The sequence below is a fragment of the Myotis nattereri genome (assembly GCF_964212035.1).
Source record: "Myotis nattereri genome assembly, chromosome: 3".
NCBI lineage: Eukaryota > Metazoa > Chordata > Mammalia > Chiroptera > Vespertilionidae > Myotis > Myotis nattereri.
The window spans coordinates 57,648,142-57,660,347 of record NC_138077.1 but is presented as its reverse complement, the minus strand read 5'-3'; the positions used below and the strand labels follow the sequence as shown (position 1 = coordinate 57,660,347).

Genomic DNA, 12,206 nt, shown 5'->3' with positions numbered 1-12,206 from the left:
AATGTTTCTCTCTCTCTTCCCGCCTCTCTCCGTAAGATAAATAAAATTTTAAAAATCAATAAAAAGCATATCCTCAGGTGAGGATTAAAACAAAAATAGTCTCTCTTTAAAAAACAAATCGGCCAAAACCGGTTTGGCTCAGTGGATGGAGCGTCGGCCTGCGGACTGAAGGGTCCCAGGTTCGATTCCGGTCAAGGGCATGTACCTGGGTTGCGGGCACATCCCCAGTGGGAGATGTGCAGGGGGCAGCTGATCGATGCTTCTCTCTCATCGATGTTTCTAGCTCTCTGTCTCTCTCCCTTCCTCTCTGTAGAAAATCAATAAAATATATTAAAAATAAATAAATAAGTAAAAAATCGGCTAAAATTTATAAGAAGGGCACAGCGCAGGTTTAATTCAGTAAATCTGAAGGGCATACTGACCCCAACAAGGAGCCTCTGCTGAAAGAAGCCCACCTTGAGCCTGTGATAGGTGATGGTGGTCTACTCTAGGGCAGAGGTTCTTCAACTGTTTTTGGTATTTAAATCACCTGAGGTGTTTGCTGAGATTGTAAATCCTGGCCCATCCCAAGGGAGTCAGATTCTGTAGATCTAGAGGTTGCCCAGAAATCTGCATTTTCAGCAAGCACCTCAAATGCTTCTGAAACCTCTGGTTCCCACAGCCACTTAGGACTCTCATGGGCCTCAGGCACTTTGGCCTTTGTGGGCCTCTTACTCTATTAAGTATTAAAACTTGTACTTTGCAACTTCATTGATATAAACATGAATGTAATTGAGGATGGATTAAACTTTTTTTTAAAGAAACTAAACCATTTTTGTGGACCCCAAAAAGCTCAGGGACCCTAGCCACTGTGCCTACTGTATAGGTCAGCCCTATTGTGACTTTAGGCACAGGATGAGCTTGTATTCCTTAATCCCTCCAGCCTCTAGGGTAGTGGTTCTCAATGTGGGGCACACGCCCCACAGGGGGGCAACTTGATGTTTGCGGGGGGAATTCGAGAATGAGTTATTAATAGTGAATTTTTTGCATTTCTTATGGTTCTAGGGGCCTCATACACAGTATATAAATATATATTGTGATATATTTACGCATTTCAGTGCTCTTTGTTTTGAAACTTTATTTGCTATTTTTTTCATATCACTTCATATTATTATTTTTTAACAATTTCTTAGTGATTTCTTCCTCAGTACTTCAATTGTCCTTTCATTCTTTTGTTTTTCTCTTTCATGGATGCCATGGTCTTTGGAAGCTTATTTAGACCAAGTTAATGGCCTTTAAGGCTTCCTTCATATGAATGTGAGTTCTCTTTTTGAATAATAAGAATTATATGTCACAGGGAGTGGGGGGACATCAGGTTTTAGAGATACTGAGGTGGGGCATGGCCAAGAAAAGGTTGGGAACCACTGCTCTAGAGTAAGTGCTTTAATAATTGACTTCCACTCACTCAAGCAGCTCATCTGAGAAACAGAGGATGAAACAGGACCGAGGTACCCAGGTGAGTGACAGCCTCCCCCTTTCACTCTCTTCTCTCTCAGGCTCCCCACTCGCAGAGAGCCAGGACCTCTTGCTGCATCATAATCTCTTTATTTGAAGTCAGGAAATTTATCTCCCATTACCTATTTACACTTCCAGTCCGTTCACACCAATGTATTTTTTTAAAGTATATATTTTATTGATTTCAGAGAGCAAAGAGAGGGAGAGAGAGATAGAAACATCAATTGATCAGCTGCCGCCCGCATGCCCCGCACTGGGGATCGAGCCTGAAACTCGGACTGGGAATCAAATTGTGACCTCCTGGTTCATATGTCAACGCTCAACCACTGAGCCACAACATTTGGGCCCAATGTCTTAACTGTTTCCAGCTCTGCATGTGAAAGACTATTCCCTCTGAGTCAAATGCTTTGTCCCAGAACAACTTTCAAATGTTTTTGACCTACACTAAGAAATACATTTTATATTAGGCTCAGTACAGACACAGATATAACTGAAAAGTTTTATGGAATATATTTACCCTGAAAAAAAACTTTTCCTGCCAAGTTTCACAGAATACTTACATTTACTATTGAATTCATTGAAATTACCTATTATGTCCCATTAAAAAAAATGTTGGTCTCACTCACTAGATTGATTTTATGACTCACTAATAGGTGACAGCCTGCAACTTGAAAAACAATGGTCAAAGGAGTAACAAACATACAAAATAAAATGTTTGAAGACAAACAGTGTATTTGTCTTCTGCAATACGGATATACCTATTAAGGTTCATGGACATCATACCCTTGGCTACAACATCCTCTGCCCCAGTGTATTTGATGGACTATTGCCAACAAGGCATCCTTTTAAAAATACTCCGCCCAGATATTTAACGAACAGCTGCCATATTCTGGTCACTGATCTGGCTCTGCGAATACAGCAATAATCAAAGTCCAAACCCTCATGCAGTGAGATTCTGGTTGGGGAAGATAAACAGCAATCAAATAAATAGGTAAATATATAGTAATCAGATGGTGGTAAATGCTGCAGAAGGGTTTTTTCCAGATCCTCCTTTCCTGGTCATGTTCACACACCTCCCTCCGTTGCTCTCTCCTTGAAGGCAGTTTTTTTTTTTAATTTACTGATACCTTCAGTCTGAAGACTGAGAAGGATGGAGCCAGTAGTGAGCTCATCAAAAAGGTGACTTTATCTTTTGTTATGTATTTGTTTCAAAAGTGGTTACCCAGAGATAAATATGCTTTTCTAATTTCTAAATTCTTAGAGAGTAATGGTAATTATCTCCAGATCTTGCAAATGTAATGAGTGGGATCAATTTCACCAAACCAAGCTTTTAGTCAGTTTCAGGCATCAGTAGCAACCAGGCCCTTTTATTCCTAGGGCTGATGTTCCTACATGTTCCAGTTCCTTCCATATTGGATCCCCACCTACTTTTCTCCTGATTGGTATCCTGCCCTGGATGACAGGCATTAACAGCGAGAATTCTGCAGGTGTTAGAAGTGTGATCACTTCAGGTCAAGGCTAGAATCTACCCAGTGGATGCATTACTCCAGGGGTTGGCAATTTCTGTTTTCTGTAAGGGGATAGTGAACATTTTCAGCTTTGTGGGCCATAATGCCTCTGTCACTACTCAACTCTGATGCTACAACCCTAACGATCTTAGACAACATATAAACAAATCGCATAGCTGTGGTCCAATAAAACTTTATCACAAAAACAAGCAGCAGGCTGACCCCTGCTTAAGGCTGATGGAGAGATTATTTCCTGTTGAGAACACTTGGGGCTTACGTTTGAAATAGGCTGAGGATATGGGAAGGAAGAGGAAAGAAAAAGGCTCAGAAAGAAGGCCTCACAAATAACAAAGAGCCAGTTTGGGCAAAGAGCAATGTACATGCAAGAAGGTGGCAAGAGGTTGAAATTTAACTAGGTAAGAACAAGTACATATAAAAGCCTGTGCAAACTGCTTTTCATTGTTTCATCTTTTATTTAAAAATCACACTATTTTAAAAATGTTTAAAATATTTAAAAAGTCATTTTCTATTACAATCACAAACTTCTTCCTTGTATCAAAAGTTGTGCCACTATCTTGGTTACTTGTGGATTCACCAAGCAGTCCAGTAAGTCATCTGTAGAAATGAAAGTTTGGGAAGGGGCCATAGTACTATTTGAAGCAACCTGTTCCACAATTTTATTCTCATGTCCACTCATCATTCGTTGCTTCTTGGTACAGTGCAATTTGTCAAAGTGCTCTCCAGCTTTGCCAACAAAGTCTTTACCATCATTTTTAAACATGCCTCCTGTTTCTGAGGGTGGATCTTCTGAACTCGGTAGTACGGGAACCAGATCAGGGCCAAAGGGACATGCTGCCTGCTCTCCTACTGTTCCCAAGGTTAACTTCTGGCTGCCTGTTTGTTCTACCTCCATGAGGTTGTTGTGCATGTTGAATTCTTCCTTTTTCATGTGCTCTCCGTTTGTTCTGAGTGTTTGGATTTCTACTGTCTCAGATGTTCTGTAATGATCAAAAAAGGCAGAAACAGCTCTATTTAAGTAGCGACAATTGACGTCATGGGACGTTTCCTCAACCTAAGGAAAAAGAGAAATCTTTTAAGTGGTTACATAAACTGGAAAATAAATCTAGTCAGGGTTGATTTATTACAGAATACCAACTGCCATGATGGAAACCAGGAGCGGCCTACCTCCGTTGGGTTTAACCAAGCCCTGGTACTGTGTGGGTCCTCCGCAGTTTTCAGGGCGCACACAAGCATGCGGGTGATTGCCTCTTCTACCCGAGCCTGGTGGTCCTCTTCCTAAGTTGAGATAAAACATCATTTTTTCATTTGTCTCTCTGTCTCATGGCTTACAACAGAGACTAGAGTCCCTAATTGCGTGTTCTGTTCTCATCAACATAAGCTTTGTTACACAAGGAATGGCAGACCACAGTGTTTTATGTGTTCACTATCATCTTACATCTAGAAGAGCTGTGGAATAGTTCACTAACCAAACTTACGTATATATCCTGTCTATAAGGCATAGGCCTTGAGTAAGAACTGCCCTCTGATGTTTTTCCAATCTTTTCCATTCTCTGACATGTCTCAAGGAAAAAAAGAAAAAGTGTTACATATGGAGGAATAATCCCTATAGAGGTTGATATGCTAATTGTTTGAGAAATGGGAGAAAATTTCATATAAACTTGCTTAGCCACACGAATGTAAATATGTAAAGACACAATAAATATAAACTATAGCATTAATGAGAAATTGTATTAAGATTAACAACTTCCGTTCCTCAAACTCATAAAAGAAAAAAACCAGATGCCTGTAACATTTAGTATAATCGATATGAGATTAATATCTGGAATACATAAAGAATCTGCACAGTTCAAAAAGAAAATGACCCAATTTTTTTAAATGGTCAAAAGACATGAAGATAAGCATTTCAATTAAAAAACAATTATATGACTAATAAACATAAAAATATGCTTAACCTCATTAAAAATAGGGGAAATATAAATTATGAAACTAGTAAAAGAGGGTTTGATTATTTCAAATGGTGGAAAAATGTGCACAGACAGAAATCTTACACACTGGTGATGGAAGTGCAAACTGATAGAACCATTTGGAAAACATCTTGGCATTATCAGTAAACTTGAGTATTATGTACCCTACAGACCACCAATTCCACTTTGAGAATCACACATAATCTCTAGAGAAACTTGTACTTTTGTACAAGAATATTCTATTTATAGAAGTAAAAAATTGTAAACAACCCAATTATCCATCAATAGAACAATGAGCCAATACAGTGTGGTATATTAACACAAGAAAATGTACCACAGTGAAATGAATGAACAGCTCCATGTGACAACACAGATGAATCTTAAAAACATAATACTAAATTTTAAAAAGCAAATCCCCACAATGAGACACCACTTTACACTACGACAGATATAATAAAAAAGATTGGTAAAATTGTGGAGGATCCAGAATCTTCTTACACTGCTGGTGGGACTGTAAAGGGTGCCGCTGCTTTGGAAAATAGCCTGACAGTTCCTCAGAAGGTTAAACATAGAGTTGCTGTATGTGATGGTTATTTTTATAAGTGAACTTGATTCGGCTATGGTGCCAGTTGTTTGGTCAAGCACTGGCAGAGATGTTGCTGTGAAGATATTTTCTAGATGTGATTGATATTTATAATCAGTTGAATTTAAATAACAAAGATTGTCCTCAACAATGTGGGTGGACCTCATCCAATCAGTTGAAGGCCTTAACAGCAAAAACTAAAGTCATAATCACAAATGAAAAGAATTCTGTCATGATGGCTACTGAAAATAGTACTCTGTACCCAGTTAGTAGGATATAGTCTAACGATAAAAAGGATGCAAAAAAATATCAAATTTTACTGACGAGTTTTATAGTTTCTGAAGAGAAAGTCACATATGAGTACTAGAATTTGAAATTGTAAATTCGACATCTGAAAAAACATTGGTGGATAAAACAAAGAAGTAAATATGATACTGTTATTATGGACCCAGAAATTCAGTGTAAGAGAAGACTAAAGAAATAAATAAGAAAAATCCCTATAATGTTAACTTTGATTTAGAAGTATAGGTATATTTCTATCTATTAATCTATCAATCACCTACCTATCTATATCACATTCTAGCTTCACCACTTAGAGAGTCTGGAAACAGTGACACCAGTAGCAACGAGCAGCCGTAGAGCCCAAATCTGGATTTCTAAATACCATTCCCACTAAAAGGAACCTTGGCCACTTGGAGAAATTATTGACTTCCAAGTTTGGGGCAGCCCAAGTACAAGGCAATCCTGGGGTATCTACTATGTACCAGAAAGCAAGGATAATCTCAAAGATTAATGGTGACATACCAAAAGGGCCCAAGCCAGCCTGAAGGAGTTTCACTAAAAGCATAAATGAGACTCAAATTCAAAATTATCTTGGGAAGCTGCAATGCTCAACCAAATAGACATGATGAAAACTAAGAGAGATGACTAAAGAATGGGACTCAAATTTAAAGAACCAGCTTTACAGATTCAGGATGAAGGACAATCTGATGTGGCTGTTGATCATGTGAGAAACACATGGATATTGTAGAGCTGGATATGAGTCGCAAGTGAGATAAGATTACTAAAAAAGTTAATGTAGTATTATAAGCAGTACTGAAGAAATTTAGTATCAAAAGTCACATGAGGTAGAAATCTTATGCTCCACCAAATGAGGCCCACTGGTTTTCAGTTTTAGGTGCCAAACATTAAGAGGGCTATGCTTGGCATAACAGCTCTTTCTCCTCCTCGTGGCAATTTCTATTTTTGAACACTTCCCATGTGCCAGGCACTGAATTAGATGCTTATACATGTTTTGTCCAATTTAAACCTCACAGCCACCCTACTGAAGTGTAATAATAATCCTGTTCTACCAGTGAGGAAACTTAGGCTTATGGCATTAAGTAATCACCTAGGTTAGACAGCTAACAAAGGTATAGACCTGGGTCTTAAGTCTACCTAACTCCAAGTCTACAGCCAAAATGGTGGAGAGTCTGAAAAGAAAATCACATAAAAACATCGTGCAATAAAAAGAGGTTTTGAGCCTGGAAGAGATTAAGGGGACACATCAAAGGTATTATAAAATACTTAGAAAGGAAAAAAATTGTGTATAGTTTCAGAAATAATGGGTATGGCTGTAAGTAGGCAGATGACAGGCCCACTATTCAAGAACAGGATGAGCTACCTCGGGAGAAGCGGCATCTGTTGGGGCTACTGCACATGTGACTGGTACAGGGAGTGGAAGTGGAGTCCATGGACTCTACCTTGGCATTTGCTCCAACTCCAATTCAGCCTGCCACAAGCAGAACTTCCAGTGAGTCTACTGATCTGTCCCACCTCTCACCTAACTCCCAAGGGCGACAGATCTGCTCTAAGCTCACACTATACAGCTTCCTATTACATTTTGTTCCACCAGAGCCCTTTCCATCACCAAAGGGTAAGAAAAGCCCGACTGAGGGGACAATGCAGCCGCCAAGGAGAGGAGATGCAACCAAGGCTGGAGAGGACAGCGGAGATGGACTGAAGGCCTAGGTTAAAGAGGGCACAGGTACAGTCAACACCTCTGTAAAAGAGTGTATAGATTCAATCAAGGCCTTGGGTTGAAGAGATAGACTTGAGCCAAATGGGCAGCCATTTTAATTGTGGAGTAGAGCAGGCAACCAGGACTAAGCATAGCATATCGGAGAGAAAAGGCTTTAGGCAGAAATGAAATGATAAAAACCTAGCACAACTCTGCTTTGAGAAAATGTATAAGCCAGGACTTGGAATTGTCCAACTAGTTATGAGAGATCTGAATCAAGAAGCAGTATTTCTGGTCCAGATGGTGTGAGATGGGTCTGGCAACATGAGACAAGCATGGCAGAGCCAGCCAGGCCCGCACAATCTAACAACACTGGTCAAGGGAAAAGACCCTGCAAGCCAACCTCAAGGCCCATTGTGTGCCGTTAAAAGAAAGAATGGCACATCACTAAACATCCTGTTTCCATCCTAAACATCCATCCACAGAGCACAGAACACAATTCATGATACAGCAACACAAAGTAATACTGGAACGTTGGTTAAAATTAATCACGTTTTAGAAACAGGCTTTGTGTATCTTAAAAGCAGGGAATACAATTATTAAGAAAAAAAAGTACCATTTCAATCCACGAGTTTATACTGACAGTGACAGGATCAACGGATTCTACATAATGCCACCAGTGTCTGGGAACAAACAGAACCTGAAAACCAAGTAAAGAATGGTTAGTACAAGTCCAGGACATTTTATTTTTATATCAGAATCAAAATAAATGCCCAACTGAAGATACTAGAAAAAGAAAGTAATACAAATGAATTTACAGTAATATTGCTGTAATAAAGGAAAACAAGAAAAAAACCACAATCCTTTCATTTCCTTTTTTATTGAGAAATTCATCTGTTCTACAAAGGACACTGCCAGCTCCTCCAGTTTCTACTCTCCTTAATCCAAGACCTTATCTGTTTACATCTAGGTCTTAGTAAAGAATTCTGAGATTCTAATATTTCCTCCTTTCCATTGCAAAATAATTGCATGCATTCTGAGAAAGGGCCTAGGTAAAAAGATAGGCCATAGTTTCTATCTCCTCACAGTCTAAAACCTAGCCAGTGGAAAAGTAGTACATAGAAAGGTGGTATAAGCGGTGAATTAGAAGAGTGGACACTGGTGCAAGGGAGCTTTGAAGGTGGGAGAAGCAGGCACAAACCAAGGTCAGGGGCATCCTGGATGGAGGAAGTGTGATTTGAACCAGGGCTGGTAGAGAGTTTAGACAGAGAAAAGGATGAGGACCTATCAGGAAGGAGAAGTGGCACAGACAAGGGAGGTGGGACTGTTGAGGCACAGCAAGTAGGCCAGTCTTACCACTGCAGATGAGAGATGAGGTGGGAGAGTCAGTTAGGTGAGGGTCTGTGGAGGGCTCTGAAATCAGAACACAGAGTCTCGATTTTATCCTATTGGCACTGGGAGTGGCTGAGAAACTTTGAGTAGGGGGATGGTTAAAATAGCGACATTATGGCAGAGTCTAGGAAGGACAAGAGATTCTTGCAATAGTCCAGTTATTAAATGTTAAGATCTAAATAGGAAGGTATAGGAGACAAAAGCAATGGGCGGAGTCAAGGAGGACTGTGCTTGTCCAGACTCAGTATGAGATTTCCTCGGAAGGCTGAATAAAGCACATGGAGATGCCTCAAGCTTTTGGGCTTCAGATTTAGGAAGCTGGTGGAACTCACTATGGACAAGTAGAGCTGGGAGGTGGGAAGAGAGCACCTTTCAGTGAGACAGGACTAAACACAACCACTGGATTCCGTCACTAGGAGGTCATGCATGTCCCATCACAGAGTATACTTCAGTAAAGTAGGAAGAGAGAGAGCCAGTTTGTAGTGGATTAAGGAATAAGCAGTTTGTAGTGGATGTAAGGAAAACTGATACAATGGACAAAAACATTCATTGAAATTTGGCTATTAAAATCAAAGAAAAGATGAATTACAACCACTTTAAACCCAGTAGAATTTTTATAACAATAATAACAGTAAAGGGAAATAACAATTGTTGGTGAGGATGTAGAACAATTGGAACCATAAGATGTTGCTGGTGGGAAGATATAATGAAGTAGATGGTGTGGAAAAAAGTTTGGCAGTTCCCCTCGAGTTACTAATATGACCCAGCAATTTCACTCCTATATATGTACCCAAGAGAACTGAAAACATATGCACGTACAAAAACTTGTACACAAATGTGCATAGCAAAATTACTTATCATAGTTCAAAAGTGGAACCAACAAGAATGTCCATCAACTGATTAATGGATAAACAAAATAGATCTCCATACAGTGAAATATATTCAGCCATAAAAAGGAATGAAGTACTAACAACATTCTACAGCATGGATGAACCCTGAAAACATTATGCTAAATGAAAGGAGCCAGTTCTCAAAGCTCATATGCTGTATGAATGCACTTATGTGAAAAGTCCAGAACAGTAAATCTATAGGGAAAGAAAATAGGTAAGTGGTTGCCAGGGGCTGGGGGCAAAAGTGAAGGGGGGTAACCTCCAATGGATGGAAGCGACTTAGTCAGACTGTTTGCGTTGGAGTTCTCAAGTATGAAGGAAGCAGGAAGGAAGCCAGGGAAAAGGAAACAAAGGAAGGAAAACAGGCAGGGGAGAGGGATAAGGGAGGGAGTAAACTCTCTGTAAGAGACGAAGAATACCTTTCAAGTTGTTAATAAAACATCAGACAGCAAATGCCAGTGTTGTAAGGTGATTTTCCCTACTGGGTAGCAGCACTAGGTACAATACTTTTGTTAATGTTTCAGAGACAGTTACAAAAGCAACATCCATTCTTGCTTAAAAGCACGTCATTCTGGCTCTGTAATGCCTCTGCCCCTAGATGCACCGCAACTATATGTGTCTGGGTTCTAGCACGGTTGAACAGGTATGAACTGTGAATAAAGGTTCCCGAAGTGCTCAGATACCCATGCCTTGACACTTGCTCTTAATATGAAAAAAGAAGAAAAAAACGACTTAGTGAGCTGTCTTCTTCCACAGTCCATTCTCTTCTTTACCAGTAGGAGGAGCTGTGATCCCTCCTCCCATCTTTCCATGACTTGAGAAGCATGTATATGAAGTATGTATATGAAGCCTGTAGCTGGAAAAGCTACCTTCCAATAGCAGAGCACCATGGAAGAAACCCTTCTTATTTGTACTAGGGCCGTGGTCGGCAAACTGTGGCTCACGAGCCACATGTGGCTTTTTGGCCCCTTGAGTGTGGCTCTTCCACAAAATACCACGTGCAGTCTCATGTACAGTGCGATTGAAACTTTGTGGCCCGTGCGCAGAAGTCAGTTTTCGGCCTGGGCGAGTGTATTCTGAAGAAGTACTGCTGATATTTGGCTCTGTTGACTAATGAGTTTGCCGACCACTGGACTAGGGGAAGGTGAGGAAAGCTATAGGCATGTGTCCTAAGGCCTAGATACAAGTCCCAGCTTCCGCATTACCTGTCCTGGGCTCAGTGTAACCACATGTCTTCGAGCTTTCTGGAACCGAGGAAAACGTTTTACATCAGGATTGACAACATTGACTTTACTAAACACACTAGATTCTTCATAAGGGATTCTAGTTGGATAAAGGAAAGGAGTATCCTCAGGGGGAAAGAGATGCCATCTTTTCCTAATTTAAACAAAAAAGACATAAATTAGTACTGTGAACTTGAGACAAAACATGTAAGGAGGCAGCAATAAATATTCGTATTTACTCATTTTCATTCAATCCATGGAGGAATAGAGGAGCAATGTCAGTGGTCACTTGGGCCACCTCTCAGTAAGTGCTGGCATCTCTGCTGAACAGAGTGGAGGGAGGGCAGGATGCAAAGAATAATCTCATGATGCCCTGAGGTAGCCCTTTGCTGAGACAGGGTGTAGTTTGAAAGGTCATTCTTTCTTAGCCCAAATCAAAATCCTCCAATAAATTGTTCCTATTCCTCATTCTAGAGCAGTGGTCGGCAAACTGCGCTCGCAAGTCACATGCGGCTCTTTGGCCCCTTGAGTGTGGCTCTTCCACAAAATACCACATGCGGGCACGCACGTACAGTGCGATTGAAACTTCGTGGCCCATGCGCAGAAGTCGGTATTTTGTGCAAGAGCCACCTAAGGGGCCAAAGAGCCACATGTGACTCGCGAGCCGCAGTTTTCCACTGTTATAGAGTAACTCAAAGCAATCCCCACCCTTTCAGATATCTGTATTCTTATCTTATCCAGAGTAACCACCTGTAGTTTTATCCTCCAAATAGTTTCCAGACTTCTTCCTGTTTGGGTTGTACATTTTTTAAGTTAAACATTTGTTATGTTAATCTATTAAGGAAGACAAATGCATAAATGATGCCACATAACTAATATAATATAATGTAATAGAGGAGTTGTCAAAAAAAGTATAAGAAGTTTCAGTCACTTTAAAAATTTTTGAAAAATGGAGGTGATAAACTTTCTTACACAACACCAGACACACCCACAGTTCGAGCCAACAGAGGGAGGACATGGGAGGTAAAGGAGGAGCAAGTGTCAAAAAGGAAGAGACACAGAAATACACTGGTGGGGAAGCAAAGAGAAAAAAGGTAGAAGAACACACCGAGTTCTGAGAAAAGCCCGAAGC

The 12,206-nt window shown here is 40.3% G+C and overlaps 1 protein-coding gene across 1 annotated transcript in view; it reads right to left on the bottom strand.

Moving 5' to 3' along the window:
- Positions 1 to 1,987: 1,987 nt before the first annotated feature.
- Positions 1,988 to 12,206, bottom strand: part of HSPBAP1 (HSPB1 associated protein 1) — a 46,699-nt gene continuing 36,480 nt past the window's right edge. The window contains exons 5-8 of the mRNA XM_081087254.1: positions 11,057 to 11,228; positions 8,186 to 8,269; positions 4,188 to 4,298; positions 1,988 to 4,074 (exon numbers count right to left, since the gene is read on the bottom strand). Of these exons, the coding sequence (XP_080943380.1) occupies positions 3,538 to 4,074; positions 4,188 to 4,298; positions 8,186 to 8,269; positions 11,057 to 11,228 (904 nt within the window). The 3' untranslated portion in view covers positions 1,988 to 3,537. The remainder of the gene's footprint in view (positions 4,075 to 4,187; positions 4,299 to 8,185; positions 8,270 to 11,056; positions 11,229 to 12,206) is intronic.